This window comes from Ceratotherium simum, chromosome 1 (assembly GCF_057802395.1).
Source record: "Ceratotherium simum simum isolate JZ-2026a chromosome 1, ASM5780239v1, whole genome shotgun sequence".
NCBI lineage: Eukaryota > Metazoa > Chordata > Mammalia > Perissodactyla > Rhinocerotidae > Ceratotherium > Ceratotherium simum.
In genome coordinates this window covers 53,026,781-53,043,641 of record NC_141900.1, presented here as the reverse complement: position 1 = coordinate 53,043,641, position 16,861 = coordinate 53,026,781, and the positions used below count along the sequence as shown (strand labels likewise).

General features: G+C 36.9%; 1 protein-coding gene across 1 annotated transcript; it reads left to right on the top strand.

Annotated features, from left to right (window-relative positions):
• The first annotated feature begins 932 nt into the window (after positions 1 to 932).
• Positions 933 to 12,260, top strand: POLR1F (RNA polymerase I subunit F). Its single transcript, XM_004418942.2, has 4 exons — positions 933 to 1,231; positions 6,127 to 6,268; positions 9,977 to 10,185; positions 11,486 to 12,260. The coding sequence occupies exons 1-4, from the start codon at positions 933 to 935 to the stop codon at positions 11,892 to 11,894; spliced, it is 1,059 nt and encodes a 352-aa protein (XP_004418999.2). The 3' UTR covers positions 11,895 to 12,260.
• Positions 12,261 to 16,861: the final 4,601 nt, after the last annotated feature.

Here is a 16,861-nt window from a genome sequence, read left to right as displayed (position 1 = left end):
TTCTCATGTGAGAGAAGCTACCATATTTCCAAGTAGAAGGAACGGCATAAGACTGAAGAGGAAGAGAGAGCTGAAAGTGGATCAATGAACGTGGGCGGTGGCTAGCAGATTTGTTAAGCAGGGAGTGAGATAACAGAAACTGCTGAAGGAGGATCATAAAATGGCCTCGTAATTTTAAGAGTCATTCTGTATTCAAGAGTTTGTATTATCCTGAGGAAGGTGGGGCGCCCGCGTGGAGCTTTAAACATGGCACGTCTTGGTCATATCCGTGTTTCAGAGAAGATCCGGCTGCTCCAGCGTGCCTTCTTGACCACTAGGCTTCCATAGGCAATTCTGCAGTTTTGGAAGCGAGGACCGAGGGAGCGAACGAATAGAGCGATGTTTTGGATTTCGGCCCCACGGGCGTAGGGGCTGATTTGACGTTTGCGGATACAAAAGAGGCCCCTCGGATGACAGCTAGACTAGCTATTTGTAAAGCGGTGGTACGATTTCCTGAATTAGTGATTACAGAATGAGAAGAGGAGCAGTACTGGAGAGAGAGGAGGGGTTCGTTTTCAGATTTGAGGCATCGGGCTGCTTTTCAGGATTGGGTTCCCTGCAGAAAATATATTCCATAAATATTTTTTAACTTATTATTGTGTTGCCCAAGCTTGTAAAAATCTACCACACCACCTTACTACTACATGCTAAATCCAATCAAGACATTAGCGAAAATACAGGTTTGCCCGCCTTTAAGAGACAAAGTGGTGGTTGGCCTTGGAGCGTGCTCAATACGCGAACACAGGCTCCTAGCTCCCGAAGTCATGCAAGTGCGAAAAAGCGGTTGCCCCCTGCTGGTCAGAACTGCGTAATGCAGCGCAAGGAAAGAAATTTCCTAGAGGCGTGGTAGCTGGTGGGTGACGTAGAAACCGGGCGTCCGGAAAGAGGCGGTTATGACTACGTCAGTGGTGCGCGCCGTGGGAAACCTGACAAGCCGCATGGCCGCGGGTTGTTCAGAGCCTGCGCGGCCGAAGGCGGCCTCTGAGGGGTCGGTGGTGGGACCTGCCGGCGTCCTGCCTTGCCTAGAGCTGCCGACCTACGCTGCCGCTTGTGCGCTGGTGAATAGCCGCTACTCTTGCCTGGTGGCGGGGCCGCACCGAAGGCACATCGCGCTGTCGCCGCGCTACCTTAACAGGAAACGCACGGGTATCCGGGAACAGCTCGATGCGGAGCTCCTGCGCTATTCCGAGAGGTACCAGTCTCTCAGCCTTTTCCTTCGCCAAGTGGACAACGCCAGAACGTACCCTGCCGCCCCTTTTTGGGGCACGGGAGGGGGCAGCAGGTGGACGTGCTGATGGCGCAGCAGCAAAGGGGCGAATGGGAAAGGTCGCACCAGCCACCACGAGCTTAGCCCCGAGGCGTTCTGGAGTCGCTATTCACCCCGAAAGGCCAGTACCTCCCTGGTCAGCATCTGTGCAGGGACTGTTTCCTGTGCAGGCAAGCAAGAAAACGTAAAGGGGATGTGAATTGTGTTGGCGGAGGGGGTGGAGAAGCTCGCTCCAGAACCGAGGTGTGGGGGCAAGAATAGACCAGGGGTCTGGAGACCCGATAGGCCCAGTTAGTTTCTCATTTGACGATGAAAATTTAGAATGCAGTACTTCAGTAGATTCTCTCTCATTCTATATAAAATTGCACATGGAGCATTAGTACAGTTGTTTCTTTGTAAACCATGAAGGGCGGTTTTTATTTTTTCTTTTGGCTGTGGTACTTTCTCTTCTCGCGGATCTGATCAGGAATGAGAGAAATACTATTAGTTTTATTTTGTTTTGCTTTTAAGAGCAGTTTATTTAATCTAACTGGCTTGGCTATTGCTTTCAAAGGTGAAAAAAACTTGATGCATTTAAATTAAGATATTCAAAAGTAACTTGAAAACTCGCAGAATTACAAGGGTGAGGGATCAGGGGCAGATGTACCTTAATACTCCTCTAGACTACTTTAGCTCAAAAGTAAGGGTTCTAGAATTAGAGTGAGTGGATTCCCTAGGGATTCGTTATTTCTCTTCAGAAATTTCATGTCAGTCAAATTGCAGAAATTTCCTATGTCAGTTTCCTTGGGCAAAGTATCCAAAGTTTTCACCACTTTCTCAAGCGATTCTGAACCCTACACAAGTTAAGAATTAAGTCTAGAATATACAGCTTCCCCCAAGCACCAACACATACTTGTTATGTATACCAGGGACTCAGGATATAAAACAAAGGAAAAACAAGATCTTTGTTTCAAGGAGCTTAAGCTCTAGTAGGGATATCAACGTAGGCTAAATAAATCCAATGAAGTGTTAAAATTTGACAGAAATCTAAATTAAGTTATGGTAAGAGAAGGCGTGGTGAATTGGATCTTAGGACCTTTGAGAACAACTTGATAGGAGCAGGATTCTTTGAGATGGTAGCATTCCAGGCAAAAAGAGTGGCATGAACAAATAGATAGTAGATGTGAAATAGAATGCTTTGACCAGAGAATCGTAAGTACGGTGTAACTGGAGTAAGGTTTATGTTGGGAAAGATGTTGGGTGCTGGTGGAGAGGAGGGCAGTGGGTCAAAGATGGGGTGGGGGACAACTAAGAGAGGATGGCCATTTTGCTCTTCCCTTTCTGCCTTTGCCAGTTTTGTTTGTTTGTTTTCTGCTTAAGCAGGGTTAGCACTTCATCCTCTCAATACCCTCCTACTTTGAAACTTGGCACACTCTTAAGAGAATAGTACATGTCCCTGATCTCTGGGATGTAATCAGATTTGCAGTTTAAGAACGGGCACTTGGTAGCATTAGATGATGCTTTAAGAAGGGTGAGACAATAGACATGGAGACCAATTAAGAGAATTGTAATTTTCCAAGAGAAAAGTGATTAGAGAAGATGGATTTGAAAGATTTAGGGATACACAAGGTGGTGGTAAAATCTGAAAACATAGACAAGTGTTTGCTTTACTTTACTACTTTCTTTAACCAATTAATACCTCCACTTGATAGGTTAAGGGAAAGTCACCCGAAGTGGCTCCAATAGGAGCCATCATACCAGAGAGATGAGGGACTGATTGAATGATATTTTCTATAACAGAGTTGGACAATGTGGCCATGTGGAGCAGGTTGCATTCTAAACAGATCTGACTCCCCTCTCCCTGTTACTTGTGAGGTGTGCAAAAGACTCTGGTTTATTCAGTGCAAATCAGGCACCACACATTGAATTATGCATTACTAATGAGGGACAAAACTGAACATATCAAGAATTGTAATATTAATCAGCCGTTTATCATGTATAGTTGTGTATGTTTCCAGACTTTGGGGCCATCCTGCAGAATCAGGAGGACTTGCCTCTCTTTGTTTAAGAAATGAGGAAAAGAGAGGAATTGAGAATGGCTCTCATATTAGTGTCTAAGTTGTCTCAACAGCATCCCCTATTTGACAGGCTGTCCACCTTTTTTTCCCAGTGACAGAATTTTTTTAAAGAGATCCCATTTCAGTTTTGGAAAATCTGCTTAGAGAAAGTAAGTAGTTTTCTAAAATCACATTATAACTTCTAAGATATATCTTTGAGAGGCTGTTAAGGAAAAAAAACTTATCCCTCTTGTCTTTGACAGCTCTTGAGTTATTTGAAAGTGGCAAATATGTTCTCTCCCAGTAGTTCCAGAGAAGTCTTAAATGTGCAATCGAAGCATCTCTTAAACTTGATTTAATTGTTCTCTGAATATCTCAAGTGAGGCTTCCACCCTGCCCGGAAACCTACTTAGGATGGTTTCAGAAAAACAAAAGTAAAAGAGGAAAAGATATATAGTGTTGAGGTGTCTGTCTTTGTATATCTGATGACTTTTAGTAAGTTTCATGCTGTGAGTTTCTTCCCCAAAGGTTTGATGGATTTACACAAATCCTTTTGGGCTTAGGCTCTATAGTCACATTCCCTAGTCAGCAGTTCTGAACCCTCCAGAACCCAGTACCTCCCTCTTATGAGAAGTATTTTGCAATACTACCTTTACTATCATGAAAACACTCTTTACTGTGCTGAAATGAAACTTAAAAGATAATATAAGCTACCTACACAATTGCAAAAATGAAAAATCTATATATATAGGCTCTAATACAGTACAATACAATGTATTCCAGTGTGACAGTGCTTAAGTATGAGTACCTGGGAAGATTGACGTAGTTAGATGAGTCCTGCACCTATACCTAGAATCATTGCGAATGTGTCAGTTACCAGTGTGGATTGATGCAAGGGTTTTGAGTTGACAACTCAGATAACATAGTGTCTCCAATGGTGAAATGCTTTTTTGAAATAATGAGTAATTCTCGGTAAAGTTCCACATAAAACATTCTACCCTTGAATTTGCATATTAGCTACATTCCTAGAAATTTGTAAAATCATTGCAAAGATGACATTATGTTGGTTTTTTTTTTTAAGTTAGATTCTGTGCCCAGCTTTTTATAAATAGGTTTGTCCCCTCATTCAAGCGTCAGGTAGAGTTAGGGACGTTTCTTCATTGTACAGGACTGTCCTGTACATGGCAGAATGTCTCCCATCCCTGGCCTTTGCCAGTGGTTATGACAACCATGATAGTACCACAAATTCCCAAGTGCCCTGTAGGGGGCAGCAGTTTCCCCCCACTTGAGACTCTTTAATTGTTGATTAGGGGAAACAAAGTCTTAATTTTGTTTTTCTGTCTAATATGGCAATTACTTTTTTTTCCCTCCTCCTTCTAGTTCTCTAACTCTGTTTTCTGTGCCCCTAATATTGGCTTAGTGATGGTATAGTTATTGCTTAGGAAAGCCTCAAGCAGAAATTAATAACTCTAAAGAGTGCTTTCTGTAGTAAGTCTCTGAGTTGATGGTTTTCCTAATTTGGTAGTTATTAAAGTTCCTTTCCAGTGGCTCCTGGCTGTTTTACTTAAACAGCAGCTCTTAGGGATAAATTCTTTCTCTTATTCTGTGTGAATCATTCCAGAAACTTAATTGAGTTCAACAAAAATGTTTTCTGCTCTCAAGGGCCTTAGAGTTGTGTGTGGAATCCAAACCTATATACTGATAGATTGAATAAAATGAGATTAAGAACAGTGATCACACTGTGCATGAAGTGCTGTAGGAGTAGAGGAGGAGTGATTTCAGCCTTGCCTGGGGGAGTCAGGGAAGTTTTCTGGAACAAGTAGTGGGTGTGGTAGTAAAGCCACCAGGTCTGCCTCCTTAGTAGTTGTAATTCCTTAAGAGCTTGGAAATGACATTTTGACATAGTTGTTGCCCCCTAATCCTGACTGTCAAACGTGTAAACTAATCTAAAGTGTCAGAATCAGTGCTCAATAAATGATGTAGTTATATTTCTTAACATTTCCATTCACTAGCAACAGTTGTAGTCTGGGGATTTTTCTCCATTAAGTCATTGGCTTTAATATTCAGGGGGCTCAGCCTCTCTTGCTATATGCCATCTAGTACAGAAATTCAGTAATGGTGGATAATACCAAAATTGCCGTGATTCAGTCATACAGAAATACAGACATTTTTCTTGCCGAGTCCTATTTTTCCTCTCATTCTAGCATAACTAGAATTCAGATGAATAGCAAATAGAGAAGAAAGGTCAATTTATTACTCATACATAATAGGACATTTTGTCTCTGGGTACCTATCCTGAATAATCTTTTATTTTTTTAATTTTTAAATTTTTGTGAGGAAGATTGGCCCTGAGCTAACATCTATTGCCAATCCTCTTCTTTTTGCTTCAGGAAGATTGTTGCTGAGTTAACATATGTGCCAGTCTTCCTCCACTTTATATATGAGATGCCACCGCAGCGTGGCTTGCTGAGTGGTGCGTATGTCTGCGCCCGGGATCCGAACCTGGGAACCCTGGGCTGCTGAAGCGGAGCAGGCGAACTTAACCACTATGTCACCGGGCCGGCCCCTAATCATTTTTAACTTAGTCAGTATTGGAACCGTTGGGTGAAATTGTACTACACAAGTTGTTACAGACTAATCATATGCTGTTGTGTTTTTGGCATGGTGATTATATTTAGGAAATGTATACTTTTTTGGATTCAGAATATCTGACCAGTAAGACAATGGCCTGGTTTAAAAGAGAATACAGGACGTGATTTTTCTTCTTTTTTGTTTTTTTTACAGCCTTTTAGGTGTCCCCATTGCATATGATAACATCAAAGTGGTGGGTGAACTGGGAGATATTTATGATGATCAAGGACACATTCATCTTAACATTGAAGCAGATTTTGTTATTTTCTGCCCTGAACCAGGGCAAAAGCTTATGGTATGTATATCTTTTTTTCTAGCTTTCTTTGTATAGTTATATAATTTGGAAAATTTTAAGAGACTATACACCTTGGGAGTCAAATAGATTGCTATTGTGGGTAACTAAAAATTATTTTAAAAGAAAAAAGAAAAATTATTTTCCATTACTTCAACCTAGATAGGTTTTAAACTCCATCCTCCTGTCCATGCCTGTACAGAGTATGTGTCCCATCTAATTTATTCTTTTCTTAGTATAGTACCAGATCTTAAGGGGTAAAAATCAGTTTTTGTTATTGTTTTATAATTTCTCAATTATACACAGATAACAGTTTTTTTAATGAAGGATTCAAACAGTGTATATATAAAACAGGAGTTGCAAACTCAAATGGTTGTGGGACCAGGCAGATAAAGAAAATGAATGAAGCTTGGGGATCAGGGCACCTATACTATGCCATGGGAATACAGGCCCTGTGGGGAAGGTCTTTCAGTTGAAGAGAAGCTAGAAATGCAGAAATTAGTGTGAAATCTACTGAAATGTATCCCTTTATCCTCTTCACTTGCCCCTCTCTTCCACCAGCAGTTCTGTGTGTATATGTTTATATGTGTATATATATTTATATTATATGTATGTATATAGTTTTTCTTTAAAAAAGAAAAGTTTTTATAGGAATTGCTTAATCTGATAGATAAGAACTGTTAACTAACCATTGATACTGTTAATAAAAATATTGGTCAGATTTCACTATGACAAAATCTAAAATGCGTTTTAAAATTTTTAAAAAATTTTTCAATATCATTTAAACAGGTAGAAATAGTATCCTTGGACTGCCAAACTGGGATCCTACAACCAGCCTCCATACTTTTAAAACTGGCAGTAGATTTGTACTTAAAAATTCCCACATTTAACTGTCATCTGCTTTGGGTACATTATCATAAGTGTAAACATGAACATGGAAATAACATTCAAATTGTACAGAAAGTATGAAATGAAAAGTAAAATTATCCCTTTTACTCTATCCCCTACAACAAAATCCAGTCCTCAAATATATTTGACCACCTAGTTTTTTCTAATTTTTATGTTTTTAATAATATGAGATAATTTACATACAATAAATTGTGTAAGATATAATTTGCGTACAGTAAAATGCACAGATCATAGTGTGCAGTTAAATAACTTTCGACAAATGCATATTACTATTCTGTCTCCTTAGAAATGACCCTCATGCCCTTTCCTGGTCAATTCTCTCTCTGTATCCAAGGTACAACCACTATTCTGATTTCGTTTATCATAAATTAGTTTTGCTTGTTTTATAATTCCATATTAATGGAATTTTTCATTATACACTCTTAGAATTTGGCCTTTTTTATTCAACATGTTTTTGAGTTTCCGTGCTGTTGTCTGTATAGGTAGTTTGTTTCTTCTTATTGCTCATGGTATTCAATTGTATGAATTTATCACAATTTGATTATCGATCTTCATTGATGGACATTTGAGTTGTTTCCAATCTGGAGCTATTGTGACTAAAGCTGTTGTAAACATATATTTTCATTTTTCCTAGGTAAAAAACTAGAGGTGGTATTGCTAGGTCACAGAGCAGATATGTGTTTAACTTTATGAAAAACTACTGTTAGACTAATATCACATTCAGCACTTCCATTTGCTCTGCATATACTTGCCAACATTTGGTATTGTCAGTCTTTTAATTTTACTGGTGGGTATATTTAGACTTTCTCATTATGGTTTTAATTTGTGTTTGCCTCATGAGCTCTTTTTCATGTGTTTCAAAGAAGGGCATTTTAAAGTACTTAGCTTGTTTTTAAGTGGCTTTTTGTGTTGTTATTATTGAAGTATAGTAGTTCTTTTTGTAGTCTTAGTACAAATCCTTTTCAGATGAGTGTATTGTGAATATTTCCTCCCAGTCTGTGACTTGTCTATTAACTTTTAATTTTATCATTTGATAAACAGAGCTTTTAATTTTGATGAGATCCAATTTATCATATACTTCTATGGTTATTGCTTTCTGGATCCTATTTAAGAAATGTGTTTACCCCCTAGGTTGTGCACATATTCTTCTATGAGGTTCTAGAATTTTTGTAGTTTTAGCTTTTCCATTTAGATCTGTGATCAATCTTTAATTTTGTGTGTGTAGTGTGAGGTAGCCCCTTGAGATCCATTTTTTTGTCCAGATAGCTATTCAGTTGTTGCAGACCCATATGTTGAAAAGACTTTCCTTTCCAATGAGTATTTTTTTAATTGATAAGACTTTGTTTTTTACAGCAGTGTTAGCTTTATAGAAAAATGGAGTTGGAAGTAGTGTTCTCATATACCTCTCCTCACTCTCCCCCAGCACACACACAAACACACTGTTGTCTTATTACTGACATCATCTTGCATTAGTGTGGTACATTTGTTACAATTGTTGAGCCAATATTATTAAAGTCTATAGTTTACATTAGAGTTAACTCTTTGTGTTGTACATTTTATGGGTTTTCACAAATATATAATGACATGTATCCACCATTACATTATCCTATAGAATAATTGCTCACTGCCCTAAAAATCCTCTATGCGCGGCCTATTCATCCCTTCCTCCCCTTAAAACCCTGGCAGCTACTGATCTTTTTACTGTCTCCATAGTTTTGCCTTTTCCAGAATGTCATGTAGTTGGAATCATACAGTATGATAATTATACAGTAGCCTTTTCAGATTGGCTTCTTTCACATAGCCTTATGCATTTAAGGTTCCTCCGTGTCTTTTCATGGCTTGATAGCTCATTTCTTTTTATTGCTGAGTAATATTCCATTGTATAGGTGTACCACAGTTTGTCCAGACCATCTAGAAGGTACCACTGGGGACACCAGACTCCTGATAGTGACAGACAAGGAAGTTTTATTCTTTTGCATGTATAAGGAGTTGCTGACCTTAAACAGTGTTGTATACATGTTAATATTATTTATAGTTCTATAATTCAAAATTTGTCATTTTAAAAAAATATTTCAGGTTTTCATTCATACACGTTATATATGTTGATTTCTAGGTGAAGAATGGAAAACTAAGTTTTGTGGAAAATTTCATTTTAAGCTTAAAATCATGTAGCACATACTTTTATTTTAATTTTAAAACTTCTAATAATGTTTTTGTGATTTAGTCAAAATAGCCATGCTCAAGATTTACATATAAAGGGTAAGCTATCTTCTAATAGGACTGCTTATATTGTGCTAAATTTAGTCGTTAAAGAATGCTCTTTAAGCTTTGAAATTCAGACTGTTTATAGAAATATAATGTGGATCCTAGTTATAAAAAGCATATGCTTCTTGCCTTGAGGTCTTTTAACATGTAAGTCATATCAAAGAGTCCTTTCTGCTTGGTTTCAATATCATTATAGAGTAATCTCCTCCCCGGGGCATCCTGCAGTGGGAGCTGAGATGAGTTTTTTTGCAGGGGTTGGGGGGTCTGAGGAAGTTGTTTATCCAGTCAGGCAATTGTTCTCAATTACTTATTAAATAAAGTTTGAGCTTTCTAAAAAACTCTACAGTGTTGTAAAACGATGTTTTAGTATAACATGTGGTAAGTTTTAATTGAGATAAACTTTTTCCATATCAAATTATACCATTATTTTGATGTTTTCTCTTTGAAGATTGGTTTGAAGCGTGTAAAGTTTGATCCACCTTTTAGTTCTTTGGATCTCTTCTTTATGTTATTCTCTTTTTTCCTTCTTCTTCCCAGGGTACAGTTAATAAAGTGTCTTCCAGCCACATTGGCTGTTTAGTACATGGGTGTTTCAATGCCTCCATCCCTAAACCTGAGCAGATGCCATCTGAGCAGTGGCAGACCCTGGAGATAAACGTGGGTGATGAACTAGAATTTGAAGTATTTCGTTTAGACTCAGATGCTGCTGGAGTATTCTGCATTCGGGGAAAACTGAATATCACTGGGTCAGTTCCTAATCACCTTATTATCATTTTGATACTTAATTCTATTTAATTCTGAATTTAGAGAACATAAGACCCTCTTTTTAAAAATTTATTTTCTTTATTAAAATATTCATCTCTCAAACCTTGAAGTCAATGTAAATAGGAATCTTAAGTACTATGGCAATGCATTAAATAGTGTGAAGCTCTACATCTAGCTAACTGGTCTGTGTTTTAATAAGTCAATTTTCCAAGTATTTTCTAGTTTGTTGTTAATTTTTTACAAAATTGATCCCTGAACTTGAAACTACTAAAAGCTTAATCATATTGCATAACTACTAGCCTGCTTTTATTTTTATACAGTGGAAACAAAAATAATTTGATTGTTGTCATTTTGCCAGGTAGATAATTTAATTTCTATATTTTTCTGTACTGAAATTCTTATAAGAATACTCTGATCTTGAGCTTGGTTCCATGGGAGCCAAGTTTAATGAGGGGAGGAAAAAAAGAACTTAGAATACTGCTGATGTTAATAGTTTTTTCTAGATTCTGCCTTGATGAGTAATAAGAGTATGAGTTCAAGTTCTAGGGCAGCTAATAGAACTTTCTGCGATGATAGAAATGTGCTTGTTTTTGTGCGGTATAGTAGCCTCACTATTGAGCGCTTGAAATGTGACTAGTGCGACTGAGGAACTGAATTTTTAAAGTTATCTCATTGAAATTACTTAAATTTAAATAGTTATATGTGGCTAGTGCTACCGTATAGGGCTGTCCAGTTTTAGAGACAGCGCTACTTCATTGATCTTTGTTTTTGTTTTAGTGATATCAAGTAATTCACAATTTTGAAGTAATACTGGTCAGCATAGGTTAAGAACAATGAACCATTATTTGAAACAAGGATTGAGATAGTACATGGGAAACTCCATTACTTTTATAGGTACTAGAACTATATTTTCTCTCTATAAAATGTAAGTGGCCTCGCTAATAAGCGTGGGTACTGTGATGTTTAATGTTCAGTGACCAAATTTTTCTGAAACAAACCAAGATTTAGAAGCCATGTTTTGACAAAATTCTCATGTCATTTTTATGTATAAAAACAATTTAGGAAAAGTACTTTGGAAACAAAAATTTTAACATTTCCAAGACATTTCAGTGGGCTGAGGGATAATAGGATAGAGTATTTGAAATATATGCCATAGTTATGTATCTTGTACTACTGTCATTATTTAGAAAAATCTTAGGATGTTGGGATATTTTTTTATCTCATTTTGTTCTTTTATTTTTGCTTATTGCTCTGTGAATTTTTTAAACTGTTAATTTATAGTTTACAAACCAAGTGCTCTGCAGTTTCTGAAGAAGTAACAGAAACCAGCACTGAAGAAGCTGTTGAAAAACCTCCAAAGAAGAAAAAGAAAAAGAAGAACAACCCAGAGCCATATGAGGTGGAAGGTGGCACCACAGAGTTAGCAGATTTCGCAGATGGCACCGTGAAGGAAAAGACAGACCTGCAGATTAATAATGTGAATGGCCTCTGGGAGGAAGAGCCGAAGAAGAAGAAGAAGAAGAAGAAAAAGCACCAGGAAGATCAGGACCAGGACCCTGTTTTCCAAGGCAGTGACTCCAGTGGTTACCAAAGTGACCATAAAAAGAAAAAAAAGAAAAGAAAGCACAGGGAGGAGGCTGAATTTACCCCACTTTTGGAACACTCACCTAAGAAGAAAAGGAAAAAGTAATTTTCTTTAGTGCATTTTAAATATGATTCAGTTTTTAAAAGATTGATTTATATACAATAGATGAATAAATGTTTGAATGATATGAAATGCTTATGTATTCCCGTAGTTTGCAAAACATGAAACCTTTGATTAGGAGTTGAGTTTTTGGTGCTAAAATTATAAAACTGATAATTAATTAGGGAAACACCAATATTATTGAAGTGCCTTTTTATTGTATACAGAACAAAAAGGTAAGAGCTGCTGTCACTCTCAATTCTTGCATTCTTCCATTTTTACATTGTAAATAAAATTATTTCTACAATCTCAAGACTAAAGACTTTATAATACAGTATTATTCATATCATTAAAGAATGAATTTGAGCTTGAGTTTTGGGTTTGTTGGTTTTTTTTTAATAGGTTTTATCTTTAGTCATGATGTTACACGCCATTTTATTTCGCTTCTTTAAAAATTAGGAACATTTACCAGTTTTAGATTTTCCTTTATCGTGGCTACTATAGTATTTCTGTTGTTTGACTTAGAATAGTGTGCCAAAAGAGCTTCTGAAGTCTCCAAAGCTCTTGAGTACCATGCCACTACTGTGTGGTAGGAAACAGTATTCACTGTTTTTCCTTCCAGGTGCATGTGTGTTGTTTTCTTTTTTCTTTAAGTCTAAGAGGTTGATGGAGAGGGCCATTCTCTTGTATTTGTTCATTTGTGCCTCATTCTGCTTTTGTTGTGTGTTGGAGGAGGAGAGTCTGATGAAGATAGGATAAATGTGATTCTGACTAGTGGGAAATTTCCCAATTACTTTTTAATAATTGGGTTAGGCTACTAGAAATTGTTCTGAAGAGAAAACAGCTGTTGACTGCTTTCACTGAGAAAATGTGGAATATGTCTTAACTAATTGGAAAACACTGAGGAATGAAATGACAATCTGGTTTGGGCTGATAATCAATGCATGCTGTGTTCATTGATTTAATATGTATTTGACCATCTACTATGTGTAACACATTTTACAAAGGTCCAGGGATGTAATGGCAAGCAAGGTAGATGTATTTCCTTCCCTCATGGAATGTCATAGGAGAAACAGATACCCACACACACCACACAATGTAAGAAAATTAGTAATGGTGGTAAGTGCTCCAAAGAAAAAGAAGATTGTCCACTCACTGTTAGTTGTGTTAGTATCTGTAAATGGATGAATGGTTGAATTGAACTCCCCATGTCGGCCATTTTTGTTGCCATTTATGTAGTGTCAGATGTAGACACGTTGTTTAATTTTTGGTAATGTATAAATTCTGCTAGTGGTAGTACTGGTCTCACATTAATTTTTGATAATGTATAAATTCAGCCAGTGGTATATGTTGATCCAAATCTATAATGATAGAATATAGAATTTGGAGAGTGGCAGACATGCACAACGTTTGTCTGTAAGTAGATATGCCAGACAATAGAAGGGTGCAGGGCAATGTCTTTCCATGCAGTTTAGTTTCCTGTGGCTATTGAGCCCGTTGAAATGTGGCTAGTCCATATTGAGAGGTACTATCAGTATAAAATACCACATTTTGAAGATACACAAAATAAGAACATAAAATACCTCAGTTTTTTACTTTGGTGAAATTACAATATTTTTGGTATGGTGGGTTAAATAAAATATTAAAATTCAGCTTTTTCTCAGTTTTTTACTAAAAGATTAAAAATTGCATATATCCCAGAAAATGTTTAATAAATGCATCCTTAAAAATTTAAAATTTGAATACACAATTATAATCATGTCTGGCTTAATATAGAAAATTGTTAGTGAAACAATTCTAAACCCCCATTCCTACATACCAAAAAAGCTATGAAACTTATGCTATTTGTAGTAAAAAACATGTGGCTTAGCAAAAGAAGCAAATTCCTGTTAGTTATACTTTGCTTCAGTTGGTGCTTCTGTCAATTGTGTTGTATTTTAAAATAATTTGCATCTTTGAAGAAAAGAGGGAGCAGCATGTTGTACTTGAAACGAGATTTATTTATGCTTTTTCACAATGTGAGTAGCTTTGAAAAGGCAGATCTGGACATTTGCCTTGCCTGGAATACAGAAACTGTTGTTTTTATCTGATATAAAAAACTGAACAATTGGGTCCAGCCTTGTGGTCTAGTAGTTAAGTTCACGCACTCCCCTTTGGTGGCCTGGGTTTGCATGTTCAGATCCTGGGTGCAAATCTATACCACTCGTCAGCCATTCTGTGGCAGCAACCCACATACAAAATAGAGGAAGAGTGACATGGATATTAGCTCCAGGCTAATCTTCTTCAAGCAAAAAAAGAGGAAGATTGGCAACAGATGTTAGCTCAGGGCGAATCTTCCTTAGCAAAAAAGACCTCACAAAAATAAAACTCAACAATGTCCTCCATATATTCTTCAAAACCTTTGTCACATGCTCAGCTAACCTTGGTTTTATCTGTTCTATCTCAATCTGTACATTAAAATTCTCTAGCCTAGACTAGACCCTTTATCCTCTCCAGTTCCTACCATTTACCAACTTTACAAAGCACCTCATTAATCATTGGAAATAAATAAATGGTTTAAATGGTTTCTACTCTCAAAGCACTTAGAAATTTGTCTGAGAGATACGCAATTAAGTGGGACTCAATGGTAAGTACAAAAGGTATGAACCAAGTGTGGAAAACAGTCATCAGTAATGTCACTTTGCAAGTTGAGGCAGAAGGTAATGTTTGAGGTGGTTGCTGGACAGACAGTACCATCTGCATGAAGTTTTTCCAAACTCAAGTGGGCTAAATGTGCTTGCTTTATAATCATAATTGTTTTTATTAGTTTTTTTTTTTTTTACTTGTAGCACTCTGCATTATTGTTTCAAACTGTTCACCTGTTTATAAAGCTTGTCTCTTGATCAAATTTGTCCTGATCAAATAATAAATTTCCTGAGGGCTGGGGTTATGCCTTAACTGTATCTACAGTATTTAGCAGGGGGCCCTTTGTACAATGAAAGCATCAACAGATACTTTTAAAATTGGTAAAATGAAAAGCACAGTTCCAAATAGTATCACTTTGCCTCTGATGCAATATTCTTAACCTTTTCGCACATTGTTTCAATAAATTCCTTTAGTGCTTTGCCTATGGGTGATGTGGTTTGCAAGTATTTTTACCCCATTAGTGTGTCAGTGATGACTTAGATGGAAAACTTCCAAATGGTAGAAATTGAGTCTCTTAACTTCCTTCATACATTCACATGGATCATCTTTGGACATTTTTCTTCCAAAAAGAAGACATTTCGTGTTACAAAATTAATATGGATTCATTTAAAAAAACAGTTCAAATAGCAAAAGTATCTCCCTGCCCTTCCTCCACACCCCTCTCCCTGTCATATACACCCACGTGACAATTCTACTTTCCAGAAATAACTACTATTGTCAATTCTGTATGTAGTTTTAGAGTTTTGTTTTTAAATGGATTTTAAAGTATTTTAAAACATAATGAAGTCAAACAACTCATACTCTTTGGACCTACTTTCATTTGATATAGATGACTTTCCATATGAATATAGAGAGGTATTCCTATTCTTTTTAATGTCTGCAGAATTTCAGTGTATAGATAACTTGTTTCATTTCCTAACGATGAATACTTTTTGTTGTTAGTGCCGCCAAGTCAGTTCTGACTTCTAGTGACCCTGTGCTCTGCTGTGTCTTTTGGGGCCATCCTCTCACCTGCGCTGTATCAGACAATGCTCTCCTGGGCATTGGGTTTTCATGGCCAATATTTTCGGAAGTGGGTGGCCAGGCCCTTCTTCCTAGAAGGGTGGAAGCTCTGCTGAAACCAGTCTACCGTGGGTGACCCTGCTGGTATTTGAAATACTGGTGACATAGCTTTCAGCATCACAGCAACATGCAGCCACCACCGTATGACAACTGACAGACAGGTGATGTGGTTCCCTGACTAGGAAATGAACCCAGGCTGTGGTGGTGAGAGCGCTGAATCTTAGCCATTAGACCACCACGGCTGGCTTGATGAATATTTAAGTTGCTTGTTTTTTCCTCTTACTAAACACATGCATTGAGCACACGTGTATATACATCCTTATTTGATAATAAGGTCCTAGAAGTGGAACTGCTGTCTGAAAGGGAGTAATTTTACTTTTTGATGTAGATTGTCAGATTGTCTTCTAGGAAATTTGTCCCAATTTACAATCCTATCAGCAATGTATAGTTGGCAACATGAAGACTTACTGTGTTAATTTTTGACAATCTGATAGGTGAAAATATTTTGTGTAATTTATATTTATTTGGTTATTAATGAGCTTGAACCACTTTTGTATGTTTATCATCTATGCATTTGTTTTCTTGTGAATTTCTCTTCATGTCCTTTGATCATTCTTAGGGGATTTTCATTTATTGCTCATTTTTTTTAAAGAGCTCTCTACTATTAAGGATGGTAATTTTTTCTATTCATATTCAAACAGTTTCTATAATTTGTCATTTATGTTTTATTATTTTGCTGTACAGAGATGTTTATTTTTATGTAATCAATGATCTCTTTTAATTGAGTTTTGTCTCAGTGTTTTTATAAAGGTACTTCTCATCCCAAGATTATAAGATATTCTTTTCTTCCAGTACTTTTATTTTACATTTAAAATTTTAATCCATCTGGAATTGATACGTGGTTTGATGCAGAGATTTTTTTTTTCTCAAATTGATGTTCATATGGCCACAAACTATTTATTAATTAATCCATATTTTCTCTATGGATTTGAAGACCTATCTTAGCTTGCACTATGTTTCACATACTATAAATGGTCCTGTTTCTCTTCTGATTTATGTGCTTATGTATTCTGGTAGAGGACCACACTGTTTGTTACCCTAATGTGGTAGGCAGAATTCTTAGATGGCCCATGAGATTTCCTACCCTAATCCTCATAACTGAAGATGGATGAATTTTACCTCCAAGATATGTTATACTATTATTATATAGTACAGTTACCTTTAAG